The sequence below is a fragment of the Mus musculus genome, chromosome 11, assembly GCF_000001635.26.
Source record: "Mus musculus strain C57BL/6J chromosome 11, GRCm38.p6 C57BL/6J".
Taxonomy (NCBI): Eukaryota; Metazoa; Chordata; class Mammalia; order Rodentia; family Muridae; genus Mus; species Mus musculus.
Window position 1 is genome coordinate 51,716,656 of NC_000077.6, and position 26,423 is coordinate 51,743,078.

The window sequence follows — 26,423 nt, forward strand, 5'->3', positions numbered from 1 at the left end:
AAGCAAGAAGACTCAAGAATGTTACAATGAAAATTTTTTCATAATATATCATTATTTAATATAATAGACAGGACATTGAATCATGATGATGGTCTGAGAATCTATGGACAGTACAATAAACAATGAAGTTGGTCAATGACAAGAAAGCCATTTTAAATAAACATTATAAATTGGCAAGCAAGACATCAACACTGGGGCCTTACAGTTCTTGCACATGCAATAGTCTAGCAAGACTGTAAGTCCAGAATGTATGCAAAAGAACCATCACAATTTAGAAAATTATCTATTTTAATGCCATGAAGCATGGCTTTCTCTATCACCTTTACAAACTTTATTCTTTTAAGTTCCAAAGTGAGTTTAACTTTTTCCTGTTGCAAAATCTAAGATATCCAGTAACGATGCCAACTAGTAGTATTACTACAAAAGAAAAACAAAGTCAAAACCAACTGCCTATATAAGTTAGGTTGTACAGATAAGAGAATTAATGGGGAAAAATACGTTGTGCTACAGCACAGTCTCCACTGACAACAGTGGAGAGCACAGACTTGCTAGTTAAATGTTACCCTACGGCATATATGCAGGTACAGGGTAGACAACATCCCCCCTTCAGACACATTCTGTTCACCTCTCACTGTATTATGTCATGGCAATTTCCAGGCAGGTAATAAGAGTTTCTTCTGAACTGACCCAATGACACTCTGTGAATCAGAAAAGCAAAAGCACTGAGAGCAGCCTGGCTATGTGCTTCCGCAGTGACCAGCAGCGTTCTTTCAGCAACCCCCCCTCTCCCCACACGGCCTGGCCTGCAGGCCAGGCCTCCTCCAGGGGCTCTTCCCTTGGGAAGAGACTCGACTTTAGCTCCACCACAGATAACCTGCTGCCTTAGAGTAAAAACAACCAGTACAAGGCTGACCTCAAGAACTGTCCAGCTAATGAACGTAAACTAAGAGTAGATATAAAGTGCTACATAGCCTAAAAACATCAAAGAAAAGCAAAACTTAAAGTTTAGTTCAGAAATATGCATTCAGTGTTACAGTTAAACATGGCAGGCAGGAAAGCGCGCCTTACCTCTTTACTTTCATTTAAGTTTACTAGTAAGTTCTCTGGCATAGGGATAAAAACATCTGAAAGAGTAAAGAAGCATTCATTTTATTATTTATCTTTCCTCTTGATTTTTTTTTAAAGATTTATTTATTATTATGTCTAAGTACACTGTAGCTGTCTTCAGACACACACCAGAAGAGGGCATCAAATCTCATTACAGATGGTTGTGAGCCACCATGTGGTTGCTGGGAATTGAACTCAGGACCTTCGGAAATGCAGTCGGTGCTCTTAACTGCTGAGCCATCTCTCCAGCCCCTTGGTTTTTTTTTTAAGATTTATTTTATTTTATGTATATGAGTACACTGCACAGATAGATGGTTGTGAGCATTCATGTAGTTGTTGGGAATTCAATTTTTAGGACCTTTGCTTGCTTTGGTCAACTCCACTTGCTCAGTCCCTGCTTGTTCAGGCCCAAAGATTTATTTATTATTATACATAAGTACACTGTAGCTGTCTTCAGATGCACCCGAAGGGGGCGTCAGATCATATTATGGGTGGTTATGAGTCACCATGTGGTTGCTGGGATTTAATCTCAGGATCTTCGGAAGAGCAGTCAGTGCTCTTACCCGCTGAGCCATCTCGCCAGCCCCTCTCTTGATTTTTTTTTTAAGACAGGATTTTACTGTGTAGCTCTTAAACTCTTTTTTTGTTGTTGTTTTTTTCGAGACAGGGTTTCTCTGTGTAGCCCTGGCTGTCCTGGAGCTCACTTTGTAGACCAGGCTGGCCTCGAACTCAGAAGTCCACCTGCCTCTGCCTCCCAAGTGCTGGGACTCTGAAACTCTTAAAGTAGACCAGTCTACCCTAAAACTCACAGAGATCCACCTGCTTCTGCCTCCCAAGTGCTAAGATTAAAGCTGTGTGGTTATTATGCCTGGCCAAAGATACATTCTGAGTATGACAAAGACAGCTGTGGAATTGGAGAGCTGGGTCAACAGTTAAGATCACTAGCTGTTCTCCTAGAGGACCCAGCTTCAGTTGCCAGCACCCACGTGGCTCACAGTTATCTGTAATTCCAGTTCCAGGGCATCCAATTCTACTTTCTGGCATAACTCTGAAGGCACTTATCAGATCATACAGTGATGCTTTGTTTTTATCTGAAGTAATAATTTACTAATATTTTTGTCACGCAGGCAAGGCTTCTTCCAAAAGGAAACTGCACAGCAGTGCCCCTATGGTCCTGCAGAAGCAGGGGAACTAGAAGGCACGCCATCACTTCAGGGGAGCCTCTTAGAATAGCCACGCTTTCATTTTCTTGTTAGGTAGTGTTTTTTATTGTTGTTTGTTTGTTTAATTTTTTAATGCCCACATGCTGTGTATGCCAGTGCATGGGGCTGGGGGTGGGGGTAAAAGATAGTTTAGAGTAGCATCTTCAGAAATACCATTCACTTTCTTTGAAACAAGATCTTTCATTGGCTTGGAACTGACCAATTAGGCTAGAATGCCTGACTCTGCCTTTCAAACCTGTGATTCCAAGTATACCACCACTTCTGATGTTTTTTATGTGAATTTATGTGGATTCTGGAGGTGGGAACAGGTCCCTAGGCTTGCAAGGCAAGCACTTTACTGACAGAGCTAGCTCCTTAGCCCCTCATTTGGTTCTGAGACAGGGTCTTACTAGGTAGCCCAAACTGGCCTGGATCATTGTTCTGCTTCTGTCTCCCGACTGCTGAGAACACAAGTATATACTACAATGTCCAGCTTACAAAACACTGTTAAAAGGAAAAGAATAACTCCTGCTCAAGGCCAACCTAGTGTGCATGAGATCTTGTCTGAAAACAAAAATGTTTTATTAATTTTTAGGACCTTCATAAAATTCCTTACTTTTTGATAAGTGAGAGGATGAACATGTAAATTCCTTATAATGCCTCTTCCTAGTTTGATTTCATCAGAGAAAAGGGATTTAATTCCTAAGAAAAATATATTTTGAATTTATTCTCCATATTAAATTTATTATTAGTGTTGGAGTTACATCCCAGTAGGTTAAGAACATTTGTTCTTCCAGAAGGTGCTAATTCAAATCCTAGCACCCATGTCAAGAGCTTACAACTGCCTACTGTAACTCCAGTTTTAGGGGATCCAGTGACCCGGCACTTTTGGTCTGACATTAGCAGACACAGAGACACATTCATGGATTAAATAAATAAATAAATAAATAAAAACAACTTATTATCAGAGGCTAGAGAGATGGGTCAGAAGTTAAGAGCACTTTCAGAGGTCCTGAATTCAATTCCCAGCAACCACAACCATCTGTAATGGGATCCAATGCCCTCTTCTGGTGTGTCTGAAGAGAGCTACAGTGTAGTCATATAAATAAAATGAATACACCTTTTAAAAACTTCATTATCAGATACATAATTACAAGCATTTTCCCCACACTATGGGCTGTTTTCCTCTCTACATAGACTATTCCCTGATAAACTGGTATTTTGTTTTTCTTTTGCAGTTTTAGGGACTAAGCCCAGGGCCCTGCATATATGAAGGGTGCATTCTATTACTTAATGAGACCCTAGCCACCTAGCCCTTTAAGACAGGGCTTTACTATGTACTTCAACTTTCTACACTAGCTCCCAAAGGCATATATTACAGGTATATGCTACCATACCCACTAAAGGTTTACTTGTGTTGGTGAGACAGGGTCTCACATATTCCAGGCTGAACTGTTGCTGTGCTGAGGATGAACCTCAACTTTGATCCTTCTGCCTTTAAAAACAAAACTCAAAGAACCAAACAAACAAAGAAACTAAATAAAAAATAAAAAACAGGGCTTTACTATGTAGGCCCCGCTGGCCTGGAACTTGCAAGCGGGGCTGGCCTTGAACTCAGTGATCCTGCTGTATCAGCTTCTGAGTACGTGCTAGGATTTACAGGTACTATCACTGGCCACCACAGCTACCATGCATGGTTTTATGTGTGTTGGGGATCCATGAATGTCTGACAAGCATTCATTACTGAGCCTCTCCAGCCTGTCAGATAGGTTATTTATATGTTTGTCTGTGTGCAACAGGGGAGAGGCAAGCATGCATCTGGAGTTCAGAACCCAGCTTGTAGGAGACCGTGTTCTCCATCTGCTTCTGTGGGTTCCGGTGTCGGGTTCCGGTCAGGAGGTCTGCTTTACTTAGTGCAAGAGCTTTCAGTATTGATGAAAACCAATGGCGTGGTTTTGCTTTTCCCTCTAACTGCCTGTGTTTGGCGTGTTACTTGTAGGAAGTCATCAGAGATCCTCCTGCCTCTGTCTCCCCGGTGGTGGAGTTAAAGGTGCGTGTCACCATTGCCTAGCATATTTTTAACTCTTAAATTTACTTTCTTTTTTTGCTTTTTGTTTTTTGTGGCAGGAGCTCACTATTTACCGCTGGCTGCCCTGGCACTCGCAGTGGAGATGAGGTCGGCCTTAGGCTGTGCTGAGTCGCCTGTCTCCTTCCCGCACGGGATTGCAAGCATGTGCTACCATATTTGCTTTACTTCATGTTCTTCAAACAGCCCAAGCTCAGGCTTTTTCACGTCAGCTTTCCCTCGCTGAATAGCCTTGACCCAATACATCACTGACTGTTTCCCAGGGTCTGCTTTTGAGCTTCATCGTCTACCTTTCATCGCACGTCAGTGATAAATGTCCTTTGCTATCTATGTGGCACAGGCAGGAGCTCTCCCACACAGTGACACCCACAGCCCTCAGGTACTTCCAAGGGGAAGACACAGCCACATCTCCCCCAAGCTCTAACATCAAGCTGACTTTATTTCCTTGCTCAGCAATCATTTCTCCTCCGTCAGCCTTCTGGTCCCTGATAAAATGAGACTAGACTTAAAGACTCTCATAACCCCAACAGTCTAATAACTTTCTACTCAGGACTTCTCAGCCTGGCCCTGTGGTACACACAAGTTTAAGGCCAGCCTGGGCTATTCAGCGGGTTTAGCTCTGAAAAAAACAAAACAAAACAAATGATTTCTCTTTATTATACTAGAGTCATGTCACACATTCCTGACACATCAAAGACCTCAGGAAACATTTCTGAAAGGGACAATTCTCCAGGAAGTTGAGTGAGTTTGAGTATAACACATACCGTCAATATCTGAAACTATTAGCATCTGAGGCTGGGAGAGACCTTCCTGAAGACTGTAGAAATGGATAGTGCTATCAAATGTTATGAAACCGATTTTTGTCCTAGTGTTGCCAGGAAGCCTAGAAACAAATTCACAAAAAAGTTTTAATCATTGTTCACACACACACACACACACACACACACACACACTCTCTCTCTCTCTCTCTCTCTCTCTCTCTCTCTCTCTCTCGGTGTCACACGTAAGCACCACTGTAATAGTATCGAGAGTGGCCCAGCATACACAGGTGCTTACAGCAGCCAAGGGTTACCTGCTATGAAAACACTCTCTTCAAGTGAAAGCAAATAACCAATAAAAAGTAGCAAAACTGCAGCTGTTTAAAATCAGCTACTTCTATAATAAAGGTGGAAATTTTCTTTAGTATATGTGAGTTTTTTTAAAAACCTTGAAAATATGTACAAAAATGGGCCCAAATTCAAGTTATTTTATAAAGAATGCTTGAGGCTGGGAATTTAGCTCAGTGGTAGAGAACCTGGCAGACAGGTATAAGGCTCTGGGCTCAGTCTCCAACATCACAGGAAAAAGGATGCTTCAAAAAAAAATTGTGATATAGCATTTTAAACTGCATTGTAGGGCTGGCGAGATAGCTCAGTGGTTAAGAACACTGGCTGCTCTTGCATAGGACCCAGTTCGATTCCCAGAACCCACATGATAGCTTACAACTGTCTGTAATCCCAGCTCTAGAGGACTGAATGCTCTCTTCTGACCTTCTCTGCCACCAGGCACACATGTGGTGCACATACACACATGCAGGCAAAACACTCATTAAAAAAGAAAGAAAGAAAGAAAATTAAATACAATGTAAATTTAGCTACTACCTCTATTTAAAACAATTACACAAACCTGTTCTATTATTTAATGCCTTTAAGAACAAAGAGGATCAAAAGAATCTTTTAAAGGACCCAACATACAGAACAAGATTTCTTAGTGGAAAGGAACAAGCTTCCAGCCTATTTCATCCTTGGTTCCCATATATAGCTTAGATTGTGAGATATACACACACAGAGGAGCAAGAATGCCCTTGGCCAATGTGAGGAAGATACTCGGTTTATGGGGAAATCCAGTCTATCCTTTCTTATACTGAAAGGTCACACTAATTTTTATACATTATATATATCCTGTGCATATAACATTTAAAACATAGCTCTCTTAAGAGACACAACTATGACAACAAATGGAATACATGAATACTACTTGAACTTTTTAAAATCCCAGATGCTGGGATTAAAGGCTTGCGCCACCACACCCAGCTTAAACACTGTTTCAAAAAAGCAAGAAACAAAAAAACAAAAAACAAAAAAGAAGAAAGGAGTCAAGTGGAAAGGGGTGGGAAGGAGGATTCCACGGAGCAGCCCAGCAGCCTGCTGAAGGTGACAGCACCAAGGCTCCTCACACATTTACACAGGGTCCTCTTCACATTTACACAGGGTCAGGGAAGGCCTATGCTAACCCATTTACGTGATCCTTCAGAACATAATTATGTAAGGACCTTTAACAAAACCACTGGGTTTCCTACACCTTTAAGCCCAGCACTTGGAAGATAGAGGTGGGTAGATCTCTGAGTTTGAGGCCAGCCTACTATACAGAGTAGAGTTCTCAGTTACCCAGGGCCACACAGAGAAACCCTGTCTCAACAAACAAACTCCCAAAAACCTAAGTGTTCATTTGAAGACACTAGTTGTTTCAAATTAAGCTGAGTTAAGACACTTACAGATCCAGATTGTCTAACAAACTCTGGCAAACTGAATTCAAGTATCCAGTTTCTATTGCGTTGTGAGATACATCAAATACAAAGAGGTACACTGGAGGTTGTGGTGGTCGTAACTAGAAGGAAAAAGAGTTCAATTAAATATATCCAACAGTATTAAATTTGTATTTACATGATGGGGTCACATACAACAAAATTACTACATACAGATTATAAAGTGGAGGCAGCAGATGGAAGCACTTCCCTGAACACAGATGCACTTCCCACTTACACAGGGGCTCAGTAAGACCTAAGCTAACCTATGAAAGCAGCCTTTAGAACACACCTACATACCTCTGGAAACACAAACTGCTCATCTGAAGATACTATCCGTTTCAAACTGAAAGACAAGTGTCTGGCATAGCTCAGAAGAGACTTCTCTAGGCAGGAAAGAACACATGCTATCACGGGCTGCTGGCAGTGTTGGCAATGCTCTAATGTGCAGGGTGTTTTGTTGTGTACCATGTGCACACAACCTGGAAGGCAGAAGGGGATGCTGGAGTCCCTAGAACTGGAGTTACAAGATGGTCGTCAGCTCTCATGTGGGTGCTGAGAATCAAATCTAGATCCTCTGGAAGTCGACCAGTGCTTTTAACCCCCGAGCTAGCTCTGTAGCAACTGATGTTACAGCCTTGATCCAGATAGTACTAACACAACTGGTTTACTTCATAATTATTTGATAACATATACATTTATGTATGGTTTGTCTACTAAGCATATTTCTTCTTTTTCGCTTCTTCTCCTCCTCCTCTACTTTAATGCGTTTCTCTTTTTTTTTGGTTTTTCGAGTCAGGGTTTCTCTGTGTAGCCCTGGCTGTCCTGGAACTCAATTTGTAGACCAGGCTGGCCTCGAACTCAGAAATCCACCTGCCTCTGCCTCCCGAGTGCTGGGATTAAAGTTGTGTAGTTGTGTAACACCACACCCAGCAGATGCTTGGGTTCTTTAACTTTAATTTGACAGAGAACTATTACTAATAACTTCAGTGACTCAATTAAAAAGATTGACCCCTTATAAATTACATAGTAAAAGAGACTAAATCTCACATACAGGTTAAAACAAAACAAAACAACTATCTATACCTATACCTATACATACACATACACACACATATATATATCTCACTTGAAGTGCTGCCAGAGAAGTGTGAGGATCCAAATTTAATCTCCAGAACCCATGTGAAAAGTCTGGGTTGGGCATGAGTTTGTAGCCAGGGCTAAGGAAGCAGAGAAAGGAGGAACCCTTGGGCTCTCTAAGCAGTGAGCCTAGCCTAATCAGTGACTCCCAGGTCAATGAGAGATCCTGTCTCAAAAAAACCAAGGTGGGTGGCTTAGTGATACATGCATTAAATCCTAGCTTCTTTCAGGAGGCAGAGGCAAGTAGATCTCTATGAGTTCAAGGCCAGTCTGGTCTCAAGTGTTCCAGGACAGGTCAGAACTACATAGTGAGACCTTATTCAAACAAAAAGCTACTAATATGATGGATAGCACCCGAGGCATGATACAGGGGCTGAAATGATACAGGGGTTTACATGCGCACACACACACACACACACACAGAAGAAGACATGATACAGGGGCTGATCTTTGGCTTACATGCACACACACGTGCGCGCGCGCTCGCGCACACACACACACACACAGAAGAAGAAAGAAATATGCTCATTAGACAAGTCAAGCTGGTGTTACGTGTTAGCATCATTTTCATATTCCTTTTTGCTTAAATGCAATTAAGGCTCAGTAAAAGAGTATCTAACTCAAGAGACCTGGGCTTTTTTTTTTTTTAACTTTATGTATATTTGTGAGTGTCTGCATGTACATACATGCACTGCTTGTATGTAGTGCACAAAGAAGCCAGAATAGGGCCTCAGATCCCCTGAAACCACAGTTATAGGACATTGTGAGCTGCCACATGAGTGCTGGGAACTGAACTTAGGTCTTCTGCAAGAGCAGTCAGAGCTCTTAACCCTACCCTCTTTGTTAATGACTTCTTTATTTTTATTTTATGTATATTAGTGTTTTGCCTGCATGTGTGAATGTATAAGGGTGTCAGACCCCCAGGAAATAGAGTTACAGGGAGTTGTGAGCTGCCTTGTGGACGCTGGAATTGAACCTGCATCCTCTGGAAGAGCAGCCAGTGCTCTTGAACTCCTGAGTCATCCTTCCAGCCCCAAAGCTCTTAACCCCTAACATATCTTCAGCCCATTTTTTGTTTGTTTTTGAAGACGATTTTATACAGTCCACACTGGCCTAACTACAGTGTAATTCAGGCTTGAACTAATCCTCCTGCCTCTACCTCCTGAATGCTGAGATTACATAGCATTATTTATAAAACACAGAAGTCTGATTTAACTGAGATATAAATATGATCCCAATATCATGCTGCAAGTTTCTTGCTATAGATGAGACACTGAAGTAGACCTTCCCATGCAACTTTACGCTCTGAACACTGTAACCTAACTGCACGTGTGTGTGTGCATGACATATGTGTATGCTGTGTGCGTGTGCCGGTACCAGGACCAGGTGCTCCCAATGCAGCTTTGTGTGGGTTCTGGGAAGGGGCTCAGGTCATCAGGCTTGCATAGCAAGCACTTCTACTTTGTGAACAAATACTTTCTCAGCTAAGAAAGAGAACTTTGTTAAAAGATATTATATAATTTTAAATCGCAGTGTGATGGCTTGGGGTATGGCTTGCAATAGTAATCATATTACTTGGAAGTCTAAAACAGATTTATAGGAACTTTGAAGCTAGCCTTAGCTAACCAGCAACTACCAGAAAAACCACAGCTACATAGTACATCAAAAACAAACAAACAAACAAAACAACCAACACACCCTGCTCTAGAAAGAAAAAAAAAGGGAGCTTACCATGTATTCTGAAGGAGCCATAAACTCAATAGTAGCATTCTGGACTTCAGGTCTTTTGTGAGGTTCTCCATAAACTCTGGTTAAAGGGTTGTACATGAATTCTTCAGGAACTGGTGCAAAACAAAAAATGATTAAAAAAAGGATTAATTCAATAACTTACATTTTGATTTTTATTAATTTAGGTGTTGTAATTAATTTAAACCTGGTTAAAAATAAAGGAACAAATTGAATTTTTAAAAGGGTTCTATTTAAACTCCTCCTATAATATACGGCAGCAAGAGGCTTTGCAGACAACTGCAATCACTGTGACGTTCCCAGCACCCAGTGTCCTGGCTAAATCCTTACGGCTCATTTCCAAATAAGCTTGAAAAGATGATTAAAAACTCAACAAATGCCAGTTGTTTTTCAGAAATCTCCCAACTGTACAGAAGTTGACCTTTGACCCAGAAGGCTGCTCCCAGACAGTCAAGGTGCAACTGTTTCAAGGTAAAGCCATGAGGGATCAGCAACAAGCTTTATTAGCACCAATTGCTTTTGTACAACACCAAGTGCCTCAGTGAATTGAACCTGTAATTCACTATGCTCAGAGTATATTAGGGATTAGCTGTCATTGAACCTAGTTTCCCAGTAATTGTTTAAAGATTAAAATCCTTAGGCTGGGGGAGTCAAAAAATTCCAAACAAACAAATCCATGAGGTGGTGCATGCCTGTAATTGCACCACGTCAAAGACTGGGCCAGGGGATCACCACCAAGTTAGATGCCAGACTAAGCTAGAGAGCAACAAATACCAGGCCAACCTGGAGTACAGTGGTAGTCTTTGTCTCAAAGATCAAACAAAGGTCCAGCAAATGGCTCAACAGGTAAGTGTACTTCCTGTCATGCTTAACCTGTGTTTGATCCCTGGCACCCACACTGGATGGAGAGAACTGATTCCTACCAAGTTGTCCTCTTACCTCCATGTGCATATTGTGGCATACATGCCCTACCTCACAACACACACACACACACACACACACACACGCGCGCACACACACGATAAAGAAAATAGCAAACCACAACCACCACAACCAACCTAAAATGGTTATGTACTCAAAGGCTGAAACTATAGTTCATTCAGTAGCTCCACAGGATATGCAGGAGGCTACAACCTTTATCACAACTCCACTTGTGCATTGCAGCACATACACTTCAGATTTTAAAGGGGAACTTAACACGACTTTTTTTTCCTGATTTTTTCCAGAAAGACATTTAAAAATTTCCCTTCTCTCTGCCTTTTTGAGTCAAGGTCTTATGGAGGCAGCCCAGGTTGGCTTTGAATTCTCTGTAAAATACTCAGGAAGACCTTCTGTCTCTGCCTCCCAAGTGCTAAGAATTCAAACAGAGAGCTGTTGGTTATATGATATCTTAAAATATAAATTATAAAGTAGTTACTGAGAGAGAGCACCTCTTCAGTTACTGATCACACTGTATTCAACTAATCGAGTACCGTCCTAGTCTGTTCAACAGCAGTGAGTGACAAAAAGCAGCCATTACTCTATACCTATTTTCTTTTATCCTAGGAGGAAAAAAAAATCACACAAAATAATTTCAAAATAAAAGTATTTCTGGTCGGGCGTGGTGGCGCACGCCTTTAATCCCAGCACTCGGGAGGCAGAGGCAGGTGGATCTCTGAGTTCGAGGCCAGCCTGGTCTACAAAGTGAGTTCCAGGACAACCAGGGCTATACAGAGAAACCCTGTCTCGAAAAACAAAAAAAAAAAAAAAAAAAAAAATTTCTGGCTGGAGATAGTTCAGCTGGCAGAGTGCTGTCCTAACACGGAGGAAGTCCTGGGCTCAACCTCCAGCATCTCATAAACTAGGACCAGCAGCATACACCTAGAACACCAGCACTCAGTAGGTAGAAGAAAGAGGTCCCAGAAGTTCAGGGCATCCTTAAGTGCACTTGAGACTAGCTCAAAATAAAACAAAACAAAAATCTTTTTTTGTTTGTTTGTTTTTTTTGTTTTTGTTTTTTCAAAACAGGGTTTCTCTGTATAGCCCTGACTGTCCTGGAACTCACTCTGTAGACCAGGCTGGCCTCGAACTCAGAAATCCGCCTGCCTCTGCCTCCCGAGTGCTGGGATTAAAGGCGTGCACCACCATACCCGGCCTCAAAACAAAAATCTTAAACCATACTGTGAACTATCCCATTTATATGTTCAATATAATAAATGTAAAAGATCATCTCGAAAATATAATTATCAATTCCTGCCCCCAAAGTATATATGTATTTCTAAGTATAAAGGTGTAAAAAAAAAGTTAGTGTTATCTATCTGACCTAAATACCTGGTTATCTGTATACCAAATAAATAAAAGGGCTTTTTTTTTTTTTTTTAAATAGGCTTTCATCATTACTATCAGACTTGTTAGTGGCTACTAGGATTACAGGCTTTTTCAAGACAGGGTCTCTCTATGTAGACCAGGCCAGCCTCTCAGAGATCTACATGCCTCTACCTTATGAGTACATACATACATACATACATACATACATACATACACACACACACATATATATATATAGGCACCTAGATGGCTTTTTTTTTTAAGATTTATTTATTTATTTATTGTATGCTTTAAGTACACTGTAGCTGTCTTCAGACACTCCAGAAGAGGGTGCCAGATCTCATTACAGATGGTTGTGAGCCACCATGTGGTTGCTGGGATTTGAACTCCGGACCTTCGGAAGAGCAGTCAGTGCTCTTAACCGCTGAGCCATCTCTCCAGCCCCCCTAGATGGCTTTTTATTAGGTATTTTCTTTATTTACATTTCAAATGTTATCATCCTTCCTAGTTTTCCCTCCAAAAATCCTCTATCCCTTCCCCACTCCCCCTGCTCCCCAACCCTCAGTGCTGGGATTAAAAGTGTGTACCACCCAAACAAAAATATGGTTTTTTGCTTCAAATGTTAAACATTTTAAAGAATCGTACCATCATTGACTCGATAACATAAGTTACATTTCCACCTTCTTTGATCAAGGAAGTTGACGAAAGGGTTAATGTAAGTCCTGCATGAACGGCATCTCACAATTGTGCTGGAGGTGACCACGGGCAACTGCTGGAAAAAACAAACCAAAAAAATGGAGCTAAGGAGTTAATCCATCTCTTCCTTTACCTTCGGAGTAAATCCTAGTACAAAAAGTGTGGGCACTGAGGCTCACACATAGGGTCTCTATGCTAGAGCAAGATGCAGGAGGGCAGCAATAAGTCTGAGGCCAGCCTGGGCTACAGAGCAAGAACTAATTTCCCAACACCACAAGTGGGTAGTATCCACAAGAAAATGTATCTATTAGAAAACTACTCCTCTTTTCATTAAACATTCTCACTGCAGAATCAAGGGGGTACATGGTACAAGGCATTTTCAGGGACAGCACTCTCTTTTTATTATACAGGTCTCATCATGTTGCCCAGTCTAGTTCCCAACTCCTTAACTCACATAATCCTCCTGTCTCAGTTCCAAGGAAAGAAAGTACATTCTAAAACAATGAAAAATGAAACTCTTACAGAATTAAACTTTAAGAGGTCTACTTAACTAGCTGGGTGGTGGTGGCCCACACCTTTAATCCCAGTACTTGGGAGGAGGCAGAACTTTCTGTGCCTGGTAGGCAATGTGAATTTTAGGATAGCCAGGTCTACACTGAGAAATCCTGTCTGAAAAACCATTTTTAAAAAGTCTTCAAGGGTTATCATCTATATTAACAGTTCTGGGTCAGGGATCTGTCTCAGTAGATCAAAGCACTTTGCAGTAAAAGCCTGACAGCCTGTGTTTGATTCCCAAAGCCCATGTCAAAAACAGGATGGTGTGGCAGCATCTATTACCTCACCAATCCTATGGGCGGGGGGGGGGGGGGGGTAGGGGCGCTGTAAGAGGGAAACACAGGAGAATCACCAGGAAATTCTTAGGCCAGCTAGCCCAGAGTTCAGAGCATAGCAGAACCAAGAGTGACCCTGTCTCAGTAAGGTTGGAAGGTGGGAACTGACTCTCAAAAGCTGTTCTTACCTCCATCTGCATGCATTTGAACTCATATAGCTACAGCATACAAAAGGAAACAATAGAAAAATAAAAAATAGAGTTGGAGAGATGGCTCAGCGGTTAAGAACACTGACTGCTCTTCTGGAGGTCCTGAGTTCAATTCCCAGCACCTACAGGGTAGGTCACAACCATTTATATTGGGATTCGAAGTCCTCTTCTGGAGTGTCTAAAGACAGTGACAATGTACTCACATACCTAACAATAAATAAATCTTTAAAAGAAAATGAAAAGAAAAAATAAAAATTTCACTCTTCATATTAAAATACTTCAATAAGGGAAGCTGAGAACTGTTGCCCATACCTGTAATTCTAGCACTTTGAAGGCTGAGGCAGGAGGATTCTTAACAGTTCAAGGCCAGTCTGAGCTATATAACAAGCAGCAGGCCAGCCAGGGCTATTACATGGCAAAACAGCATCTTCAAGCAAATAAATGGAAGTCAATAAAGGAGTTCGGTAGTCTAACTCAGGTGTGCAGCACCGGTCTAGCATGCATGAGACCCTCATTATAATCCCCAATATCACAACTGAAACCAACCAATCAAACAATAAAGTCTGACCACACTAATACTCAAGGGCATGTGATCACATGTTTAGGTTCTGGAGATTTAGGACATAAGTGATCTTCATTTGTTTAGATTATGGAACAATTATTTTATTTTACTTTATTTTATTTTATTTATAAATGTGTGGGCAGCAACTTCTTAGAGCAGCTGACTTTACTCCAGGAGCAGCAGAGTCAGGAAGCTAGGAGAAACTATTTTAATGGTAATTTACAACTTAGATAAATACTCAAAATCCACCCATGTCGGTCAGTCCCAAGTGTTGGAATCGCAAGTGTGTACCTGCATCCATCTTTTCAGTTCTGCCTACGTACATAGCATCCCTTGGATTTCTCAGTAATATTTCACTTTCCTTGTTTTAACTTGTAATAAAAATGTTGATTAAATTAGAAATTAAAAAAGGAAAAGAACCCTGTCATATATCAGACTTTATATTCATTCTTACATTGTTGCAAAAATACTTCACCACTTAGATAATTTTCACATCTACTCTAAAGAAGCATACCACTGGGCTGGCTGTGGTGGCACACACCTTTCGTCTCATTAATCCCAGGACACGGGAGGCAGAGGCAGCTGGATGTCAGTGAGTTCCAGGCCAGCCTGGCCTACAAAGAAGGCTTCAAGACAGTCAGGGCTGTTACAGAGAAACCCTGTCTCAAAAAACAAAAACACACACACAAAGAAGCATACCACTAGGTCCTTGAAGGGGTGGAGCAGCAGCCCCAGAGGAAGCTTGGCTTTATTCAGTAAGGCCTGAGTCTGAGGGACACTCGTCAGCGTGCATCGGAACAACCTGTAAGACAGAACAGCGTATGTCAGCTGCCGCTGCGCTCACGGCTTCAGAAAAAAGATAAACCGTGCCTATCTCAATACTCTTGGGATTAGATCAGATTACAAATGAATATAGACCTTTTTTAAATGTTTTATTAAAATATTTAAATTGCCATGCGTGACCACACATAACTATGAATCCAGCATCTACCACAGTGAGACTAGGTCTCAAGAAACTAACCATAGGCTGGGCAGCAGTGCCTCACACCTTTAATCCCAGCACCCAGAGGCCAGAGGGCAGAGGGCAGAGGCCAGAGGCCAGAGGGCAGAGGGCAGAGGCCAGAGGCAGGCAGATCTCTTTGAGTTCCAGGGACGTTACACAGAGAAACCTCAAAAAACAAAGAAACAAAAAGAATAGGTTCATCCTGGTACAATAGCCTGGACTAATAATTAATCTTACCTTGATATTAGCAGGTGATGACTCAATCCTCAAACAAATACCTTTTACAATCAATTAATTACTTAACATATTTATTTTTTTTTAGATAGGTTTTGCTATGCTACCTAGACTGGTCTTGAACTTCTGGGTCAAGTGGTTCTCCTACAACTCTACCAAACAGCTAGGACTACAGAGGCACTTAGACCACCACACCAAGTCAAAGTTTGTTGAAGAGCAGTCTTACTAAAGCTTTTAAAAATATTATTTCAAAATTACAAGTTGTACAGTTTTTAAGTCTTTACAACATACATTTAAATTATTTATGGAATACAGTGTATAATGTCTTCAAATCTGGGAGACTAAGTCAAGGCAAATAAAGTCTGAAGCCAGACAGGGTGTTGGTGGTACATGTCTTTAATCCCTGCACTTGGGGGGCAGAGGCAGTCAGATCTCTGTGAGTTCGAGGCCAGCCGAGTCTACAGAGTTTCAGGACAGCAAGGCTACACACAGAACCCTCTCTCAAAACAAACAAACCTAATCCCTGTTTTCTGGAATATAACTACACTGATGATCATAAATATAAGTCTTATTAGAGCTAATAAAAGCAACAAGCAATTCAAGGGACATAAACCCACTCTCTTCCTCCCTCCCCCTTTTCTCTTTAAGTTCCAGTCAACAGAGAACACCAGGTCAGGCAAGGCAAGCTGCAACTCATATACAAGCTGCCATGCTATTGGCTGGCTTAGAGGTGACACAGGGTGAACAGGGAGTCTCATGGCTGGGAGAAAGCTTCAGAGAACAGTAAGGAAATGCAAAGTGTTAGGGAAGGGCGTTAAGAACACAGGGCAACTCAGAAAATGGGCAGATGAGGAAGTGGCAGGGCTGCACTCTGTAAGGGACAGCCAACTCCATTTCTTAATTTAGAGATGCAAGTTCCAGGTAAGCAATAACAGAGTCTTATGTCATACAGTCTACCTGGGCCGCTTATCCACAACACCTAAAAAGCACACCAGACAATCTAAGAACATGGACACTGCCATGTTTATAAAAACAGCATTTGAAGTCTTACTCTGGGTTACAGTTGAGTTTCTGGATGTCTTCAAGCAGATTTGGGACTGGAGGCTGCAGTGGTGTGGAAGGAAGCATGTTCCTTTCTTGAAGAAGATTGACAACTCTTAGTCCCTCTGGATGCAGACTTAATCCACTCATGCTTGCAGTTAAATGATTAGCACCTAAGGGAGTCTACAGACAGGTTCAAAGTGAGTAACTTCTGTCTGTATGTAGGGCTGGGCTAGGGTCTAGAGAAATACGCAGGCACAGAAGCATTATGAAATATTCATTATTATCCTAAATGGTTATAAAATAATCAAAATACCTTTGAAAACTTTCTCCGTGCTTATATCTTGAGCGAAAAGGTAAAGAATATATTAAAAAAAAAATAGTTTACCTGAGTAAAGGCCTGGGGGCCACTTGGGTAACTGAGGGAGGGTGGTGGCATCCCAGCCACAGGTGGTGCGCTGTTCTGGTAGCCTGGTGGCAGGGAGGGGTATGCAGAGCCCACACTTCGGCTTGTTTTGGGGTTCTGATTAACAAGCTGTGGTGTTGCTAGAAACAAGGGAAGCTTTAAGTTCTAGTTTATATTCCAGACACTTAAAATCACGGTAAAGATCCATTAAACTATGAGAATTAAAACTTCAACTTTTGAATTATAGTTCCATTTACCAACTTAAAAAGAAACAATCGTTAGTTAAAAGCAGACCTCAATCTAGTTCATGTGGACTACAGACAAAAACATACAGACAAGTTTAGCATGATTACTTTACCTCTATAGTATATAATAAATTTATATTTAGACTAAATTTTCATTTAAAAAACTTCTGAATACACCCTAACTTACACTTAGGACTTAGGTCCATGAACTGAAATCTGTAGAACAGATTAAAGTGCAGCACATAAAGCCTGGCTGTCTGGAAGGAAGACTATCGACAGCACTCACATGCGCATAGCATAACCTTCCTTCTCCTATCGACAGTGCTCACATGCGCATAGCATAACCTTCCTTCTCCTATCGACAGTGCTCACATGCGCATAGCATAACCTTCCTTCTCCTATCGACAGTGCTCACATGCGCATAGCATAACCTTCCTTCTCCTATCGACAGTGCTCACATGCGCATAGCATAAACTTCCTTCTCCTAGTGCCCTACGATGAACACGCATTGCTTCTATAATGAGAGGAGAGAAACGCTCATAGCATCTCACCCAAGAAGCCACCTCCTTCAATCTCATCATAAGTATTATGAGCCGCCGTAGATCCATTATTGGCATTTGACGTAATACCTAAAAGGAAATTCATCAACAAGACTGAAATAAGAATGAATGCTATAGTTTCTTCAAGAAATGAACTACTATCTAAAAATTTAGATAACCTTTGAAAAAAATTTAAATCGCAGCCTATCAAAAACGTCAAATGTCACAAGGTACTGTGGCACACGCCTTTAATCCTAGCACTGGAAAGGCAGAAGCAGGCTGACCTCTGTGAGTTCGAGGCCAGCCTGGTTTACATAGTGAGTTCCAGGACAGCCAAGGGTACATTGTAAAACCCTATCTCAAAAACAAAACCAATACAAAAACAACAAAAACTCTAGTTAGAGAGACCACTCAGTGGTTAAGAGCACTTCTCGAGGACTTAAATTGGGTCCCTAGAACCTTGTCACAAATGCCTGTGACTCCAACTCCAGGGGAGAATCTGGTACTCTTTTCTTGTGTCCAAGGGCACTGTACACATGTGCACATACCCACACATAGACACATATGAGAAGTAATGAAAGTAAATCTTTCCAGGGTCTGAGGGTTCAGTTCAAGCCTGACCGATGAACTGAGTTCACTATTGGACGGAAGGAACCAGCTCCTTCAAGTTGTACTTCACACACACACATACACACACACACACACACACACACACACACACACACGACTGTAATAAAAGTCTAGTGAACAGAGCTAAAGTCCTAGCACTTGAGAGGTGGAGACAGGAAGATCAAGAGTTTAAGGTCATCCTCGGCTACACAGTGAAGCTCGCAAGGGCTACATGAGAACCCATCTCAAAAGAGAAGGATGCATGCAAACAGCAAACTCTCAACAAGCGAATGCTGACAAAGATGTGGGAAAGCAGAACTCTTCCACACTGCTATTAGGAATGTAAAACAGGAAACTATTACAGAAAAGTATCCAAGTGCCTCAATTCAAGCCCTGGGCTCAATTCCCAGCACCCACTTAGCAGCTCAAATCTGCCTATAACTTCAGCTGTAAAGAACTCGAAGGGCTTCTGGCCTACTGGGCCCCAGACATGCATGAGGTGCAGGCATACATGCGAGTACACATGTACAAACACAGGGAAAGATAGAAGGTAGGGGTGTGTGTGTGTGTGTTTAAAGGCCTAACATACACAAGATCCTGGGTTTGCTGCTCAGCATTGTAAAACAACAAACAAAAACAAATAAAATAAATAAAAACTAAAGTGCAAAGGCTGGAAAGATGGATCAGTGGTTAAGAGCACTGACTGCTCTTCTGAAGATCCTGAGTTCAAATCCCAGCAACCACATGGTGGCTCACAACCATCTGTAATGAGATCTGGTGCCCTCTTCTGGGGTGTCTGAAGACAGCTACAGTGTACTTACATATAAATGCAAGCCTTTGGATGTTTGCTTTCTGAGATGGGATGCCATCATGCACCCCGTGCTAGCCTCTACCTCAGCCTCTTAGTCACTGGGGTTACAGGTGGGTGTGTGCCACCAAACACACCAATCTCTCAGTTCACTCAGACGGAGCTCTGTCTTTGTGGAAAAGAAACATGGGCCTTGGAAGGAATCTTTTTTCCCCTACAGACTGAAGAAGGATCCTAAACTATTCTATTCTTACACTAAGGTATTCTAGTAACATAATTCTGAGGTATGGATGCAGACCGCGCTCTCACTTTCTGCCCTAAGCTGAGACTCTGAGCCGCGGCTTTGCCTTTCATTCACTTACCTTCCTGATTGACAGCTGAGTTAAATGAAGGTGGGGGTGCAGCCCGAGGAGGTGTTTTCTGGGGCGCGGGGCCCCGGCTGGGAGGTGGGCCTCCAGCTGGAGGGGGCCCAGGAGGAGCTCCTGGCTGAAAAGTGGGGGGCAGAGGTGGGTTCTGTAAGGGAAGTGCAGAACCTATGGAAACATGGGTTTTTCTCGTCACGTAAGAACTGAAGACAAAGGTTCCAAACAATCTTTACTAAAACCAAGTAGACTCTAAATCAACATTTTAATAAAAATAGCCATCAATAAACTAATAGAAATATATTAACTTCTTGACTTTGTGACTCTATGTGCAGAGTCTACATTTTCTAAGTCTTTCTTCATATTTGTCAGTTCTTAAAGCAATAAAAATAAACCAGCCACCCATAATCTCAGCATCCAGGGCGCTGAGACAAGAGGACCAGTCAGCAAGCTAGAAGCCTGCCTGGGCTACATACTAAGACCTCATTCCCATAGAACGTACATACACATATTAGCACCAAATCACTTCTAGGGTAACAGAATATTCTGATTATCTTTTTCATTAACTGATCATAAAAAATTTAAGAGGCCATAAGAAATAATAAGAATAAATTAAAATGAATAAAATTTGTCAATTTAAATTTGCATTAAAAAAAAAATACAGGATCTCACGATATAGTACAAAATGGCCTCAAACATGATGGAATCCTTTTGCCTCAGTCTCCACACACTGGGATTACCAGTGTGTGCGACCATGTCTCACACATTTTATTCATTTTATTTACTTTCTAAAAATAAAGTATTAGACTAATTCTCCAAGTTTTATTTTATTTGTTTTGTTTTGCCTGGTAGGACCTGTTAAAATGAGATTATAGGCCGGGCAGGGGTGGCACACACCTTTAATCCCAGCACTTGGGAGGCAGAAGCAAGTGGATTTCTCAGTTCGAGGCCAGCCTGGTCTACAGAGTGAATTCCAGAACAGCCAGGGCTACACAGAGAAACCCTGCCTCAAGGGGAGGGAGGGAGGGAGGGAGGGAGGGAGGGAGGGAGGGAGGGAGAGAGAGAGAGAGAGAGAGAGAGAGAGAGAGAGAGAGAGAGAGAGAGATGAGGGCATTCCTCTCTTGGTGGGAGTCCCCCCTCACTTCCCTCTAATAAATCCACACTCACTCTGCCCGACATCTATTGGTTCCTCTGACCTTCTCTTGTGCACCATGGAACTTGCTCACTCACACACTGAACAAATAGAATCTTGCAGATGATGGTGTTTGGTTTCCAGAACACATGCTAGGTTTTACAACCGTCTATAACTTCCGTTTCAGGAATGCAATGCTTTCTTCTGACTTTTGGCATGGCACAAGGCATGCATATAGTGCACTTACATAGATGCAGGCAAAACACTCATGCACAACAATCTAAAAAAAATTTTTTTAATGTGCCCTAGGCATGAAACAGCTTTGGCCACCAAGCCAGGCATCAAGCTAGGATGAACAAAGGACTGCCATCTGCTCTGCCCCTGACTGATATAAGATCAACACCACAAACAAGGTGTCTCTTTGCCCATTGCCAGGGGTGAACAATCTAACTTTTTTTTTTTTTTTTTTTTTAGATTTATTTATTTATTATATGTAAGTACACTGTAGCTGTCTTCAGACACTCCAGAAGAGGGAGTCAGATCTCATTACGGGTGGTTGTGAGCCACCATGTGGTTGCTGGGATTTGAACTTCGGACCTTCGGAAAAGCAGTCGGGTGCTCTTACCCACTGAGCCATCTCACCAGCCCCACAATCTAACTTTTAAGATTTACTTATTTATGTGAATGTGTGTGTGCCTATGAGTGCATGTATGTTCACCATACGTATGTGGCAATGGTAGAGACCAGGAGACATTGGATCCCCTGAAGCTAGAGCTATAGCAGTTTTGAGAACTACGTGGGTGCTGGGACTTGAACTCAGGTCCTTTGTAAAAGCAGCACACTCTTAGCCATGGAGTCATCACTCCAGTTCTTTAGTCTGTCTGCCTGCCTGCCTGTCTGTCTGTCTGAAACAGGGCCTCTTACAGCACAGATATACTCATGTAACTGGCTGACAATGACCCTGAAGGCTGATCCTCTTGCCACTACCTCCTGAGTGCAAGCTGTCACGCCTGGTTTACGGTTCTGGGGAACTGGAGGTACAGACCCAGAGCTTTAGATGGGCCAACACTGCCAGCTCAGCTCTACTCTCAGCCTTCTTTCTCCAGTCTCTTGAGACAAAGTCTAACTATTAATTTTGAACTCAGGATCCTTCTACCTCAGCCTCCTAATGACTGGCTTGTCTTTTTTTTAAAGATTTATTTTATTTTATATGTATGGGTGTTTTGCCTGCATGTATGTTTGTGAAGCACATACATGCAGTGCCCAGAGACTAGAAAGGGCATCAAATCTCTTGGTGCTGGAATGATGGTTGTGAGCTACCTGATGTGTCTCATGAGCCAGCCTAGGGCCTCTGTAAAGGCAACCAATGCTCTGGCTAATGAGCATCTGCAGAGCCTCCCGTGCTGGGGTTGTTAGGCATGGATCATCCCCACATCTGGTTCCAAGACTTCAAAACCAAAAGCAAACCCAAAACAAAACAAAAACCTCATTGTTTTTATACTTATTACTGACACATTTAATTCATTTTACTTATAGTACACCTATATTTTATAAAACCAAAGGAACAAATGTAGTCAAATATGAAAAATTTGAAAAAGTCATCTTAATACTGTTAAATTCTCCACAGCCAATGGGAACGCTTTGTTATTAATGAACACTGTTGGTCTTAGCCAGGATTACTCAGTATAGCACTGGGCAAGTAAAGATAAGACTGCTGCCTGCACCTCCCTTAGCAAGAAAACACGCACACATCTATGGCAATCCCACAATTCAAAGGAGCACAGGGCAAGGTGCACTCCCAACTCAGCAATAAAAAGAATGTTTGACACCAAAATATGTCTAACCACAAAGTTTCAATGACTTAATGTTTAACAAAACATAAGTCAGAACAAAAACCAACTTGTACTTAAAGCTGTGGTAGTGCAGGTAGTAGTGGTTTGCACCTTTAATCCCAGGACTTGAGAGGCAGAGACAGGTGAATTTCTGAGTTCAAGTCCAGCCTGGTCTACAGAGTGAGTTCCAGGACAGCCAGGGCTACACAGAGAAACCCTATCTCGAAAAACCAAAAGACCAAAACCAAACCAAAACAAAACAAACAACAACAACAAAAAACCCAAACAACCCACAAGTTAGCTTAGAGTTGCTTTTCAAATCTTTTAGAACATTTCTGAATTAAGAATATGTTATATTTCATAAAAGAGATTTTAGAAAAAAATTTTAAACAGGCTGGCTGTGCTAGAATTCTCAAGAGATGCACCTGCCTCTGCCTCAGAAGTACTAGAATTAAAAGTGTGCACCACTGGCTGGAGAGTTGGCTTAGTGGTTAAGAGCACTGACTGCTCTTCCAGAGGTCCTGAGTTCAAATCCCTGCAACCACATGGTGGCTCACAGCCATCCGTAATGGGATCCGATGCCCTCTTCTGGTGTGCCTGAAGACAGCTACAGTGTACTCATCATATATAGAGAATAATTAATTAAATGAAGTCAAAAGTGTGCACCACCAGCCCAGGTCATAACAGAGGCTGAGGAAGGCCTGCTTCTTCGCTGCTGGGGCCTGGTCCCGGAGCCTGGCATATGCCAGCAAGTAAAGCTTATCAGCACCTGTTTATAAACCAAGTGTCAAGAGTTCTGCACTTGGCCTTTTCAGCTCCCTAAAGCTAACTCAAGTGTGGGCGAAGAAAGGCAGAAAAAACCAGAACATAGAATGTGAGGACTGGAAACAGGTGTAACTTAAATACAGGCTTTCCTGTGTATGGTTTCTTTTACATTTATTTTTATGTTTTTAACTTAGATTCATGTGTGTGAGACAAGTGTGTGTGTGTGTCTACAGAATTCAAAAGAGGGCACTAGATCTTTAGAGCTAGAGCTCCCAGTGGTGTGAACCATCTGCCAAGGGTGCTGGAAAGCAAACTCAGTTCTCTGGATGGAGAAGCAGTAAGCGCCCCTGACCGCCGAGCAATCACTCTAGTCCAGTTTGCTTTGTCCTCTGGAAACGTGGGCCAGTGAGATGGCTCAGTCAGTAAAGGCGCTTGACAACAGGCCTGACAACCCAAGTCCCTTTCCCTTCCTTTTTATTTGTGTGTTTGTATTTAGAGATGGGGTCTCAGTAACTGAGTAACTCAGGCTGGGCTGAAGGTCACTGTATAGGCAAAGCTAGCTTCAAACTCAGAGATTAGCCTGCCTCTGGTATTAAAAGGGTTCAACACCACTTCTAGCCATTTAAAAAAATTAATGACAGTTATTTTCTGTGTATATTACTGGAGATAGAACTTAAGTTACTAGCATTGGTAGACAGTGCTTCTCAATCCATTGAGCCATCTCTTCAGTGCACACACGCACGTGTGTGTGCGTGTTTGAGACAGGACCTCATTCTGTACCCTAGGTTGGCTTAAAACTCAGGGCAATCTCCTGGCTTATCTCCAAATTACCAGTATTACAAGTATGAGCTGCCACACCCAGCTTGATAGTAGAGTTTTAGTTTCAGGCTCTCATGTACAAGTAGAGGACACAGAAATGAAAGCTGGGATTGTTTGGGAACCATACATTTTAGTTTCATATTCATACTTTATTTTACATAGCTTGCCCACATTCTCTTTCTTTCTCTCTTTAGAGATACAATCTTAGCAGGCTAGCCTTGAACTAGGATTCTCCTGCTTCTGCCTACACGTGCTGGGATTAAGGCTTATGCTACCCTACCTACATTCCCAACCCCTTCTTTTACATGGGAATGTTCAAAGTTTAAGGACTTTTTTTTATGTTTTTATAACCACATCTATGCTGGAGTCAAAGTGTTCTATCTTAGAGCTTCTGTTAGGCCAAGGAAATTTTAGGTTATTGATCATGTGTCCTTTACATTTATATATTTATTTTTGAGACAGGATCTCACTTTGTAGTCTTGGCTGGCCTAGAACTCACTGTATAGATCAAGCTAATCTTCAATTGACAGAGATCCACCTCCCTTTGCCTCCTGAGTGCTGTGGCTGACTGTTTTCTTGAGATGTTTCCTAGGGTGATGCTTGCCCTGCCCCCCAAATCCTAGACTTGTAATCTTCCTGCCTAAGCCTTCTGAGCAACTGAGGAAGTAGATGAAATTGTTTTTCATTTTCTTCTAGATTTATTTTTATTACTACTTGTGTTTGTGTATGTACACATTTGTTCAAGGGCCCAATGCGTGAAGAGGGCACTGGGTCCGGCAGAGCTGTAGTTGCAGAAATCCCAGATTGCTAGGCTTGTTGCATGAGCACTGAGATCTACACCCTGTCCTCAGGACTGCACAGCAAGCACTCTCACAGCTGAGCCGTCTCCCCAGTCCCTGAAATAGCTTCCACAGAGTGTGCTCTCCCAAACAATGCTTTTGTACATTGAGCAAGTTACTCAAGCTTCACACTGCTCAGCTGGGAAGAAGTTGCTATGAAATTTCTTTAAGACAAAACCTGTCACTTACAGAGCCTAGTCTAATCTGAAATTCATTATCTTCCTGCCTCAGCTTCCCAAAAGAGGGCTTATAGACATGTCTCATCATATCCAATTCTGTTCTGCAGTGATGATTAAATAACAAAATGTATGTAATAGTTTGGTAGAAAACTGGTGTCACATGGGCCCTGGCTAATGTGTCCCTTTTAGTTTTTGTGGAGATGTTTTTTTTTAGGTTTTTCTTTTTTTAAATGTATGTTTGACACTTGGGTGTTACGCTTGTGGAGTCCAAAAGAGGCCATCAGATCCTCCAGAGCAGCCCCACCTGAGTGCTGGGAACTAACTCAGGTCCTTTACAAAAGCAATATGCACTCTTCCTCACTGTGTAGCGCCGGCAAGCCTCAGTCCTCTTGCCTTGTTTCCCCTGTGCTGGGGTTACCGCCATGTGCCACCCTCCCAGAACACGTTCTTTATTATTGTGTGCATGTGTATGTATAATGTGAGGGGGCACAGGGCCGCATGTTGCACCTGCATGGAGGTCAGAGACAACTTTCTGGAGTTAACTTTTCTACTGCTGACTGTTCTTGCAATTACACTCAGCTCATCAAGCTTGGATCAGCATGTCTGCCCACTGAGCCGCCTGTCAACCTCAAGTTTTCAGGTTTATTCTCAGTACATACTCTGAGAAAATGAACCAGTAACAATTTCCAAATGTTATCTTCTTTTATTCATATTCCCTTAACTATAATCAGATATTTTCCATCAAGCATGTAGCTTGTTAGCTGCTAAAAGTAATTTTTATGGGAGTAGGGTGGGCAGTTCTCCAGACTGGCTGACGGTCCTAGCGACTGCAGGACACATATCTGTGACTTGGCACCTCCCATCTCCCTGGGTTTGGTAGTGCACGCCTGCAATCACTGAGGAGGTAAAGGCAGCTGCTGAGTTCAATGTCATCTTTAGCTGCTTAGTAAACTCAAGGGCAAGAATGACCCACACTCCGGAACAACTGTCTCCCCAAAGAAAAGACAGAAAGGAACAAAAGTGACAAACTAATCTGAGAACAACTGCTAAACCCCAAGTCCTTTCTATTCTCACTGTGACTATGTCAGGCCACGGCAACCATTTGAAATTAATTTCCATTAATTACTAGGAGTAACTTTTATTAGTTATTTTCTAGGACACC

General features: G+C 42.0%; 1 protein-coding gene and 1 non-coding gene across 6 annotated transcripts in view; both read right to left on the reverse strand.

The window, feature by feature from the left end:
• Sec24a (Sec24 related gene family, member A (S. cerevisiae)) overlaps positions 1–26,423 on the reverse strand; it is a 64,899-nt gene that overhangs the window by 24,393 nt on the left and 14,083 nt on the right. For 2 of the 5 annotated variants that reach the window (XR_388555.3, NM_175255.3), the window contains exons 3-12: positions 19,696–19,866; positions 17,929–18,006; positions 17,115–17,272; positions 16,737–16,909; positions 15,148–15,250; positions 12,797–12,923; positions 9,830–9,939; positions 6,929–7,041; positions 5,160–5,278; positions 1,069–1,124 (exon numbers count right to left, since the gene is read on the reverse strand). Coding sequence is in view for 4 of the 5 variants with exons in the window: in NM_175255.3 (NP_780464.2) it covers positions 1,069–1,124; positions 5,160–5,278; positions 6,929–7,041; positions 9,830–9,939; positions 12,797–12,923; positions 15,148–15,250; positions 16,737–16,909; positions 17,115–17,272; positions 17,929–18,006; positions 19,696–19,866 (1,208 nt within the window). In the remaining variant the exon portion in view is untranslated. Of the gene's footprint in view, positions 1–625; positions 699–1,068; positions 1,125–5,159; positions 5,279–6,928; positions 7,042–9,829; positions 9,940–12,796; positions 12,924–15,147; positions 15,251–16,736; positions 16,910–17,114; positions 17,273–17,928; positions 18,007–19,695; positions 19,867–20,862; positions 21,286–26,423 lie in introns of those variants that run through there. The other 3 variants (XM_006534485.4, XM_017314833.2, NM_001290785.1) reach the window with 3 other exon arrangements.
• Positions 21,124–21,267, reverse strand: LOC115487891. Its single transcript, XR_003949920.1, has one exon. It is a non-coding gene; the product is annotated as a small nucleolar RNA SNORA48 (small nucleolar RNA).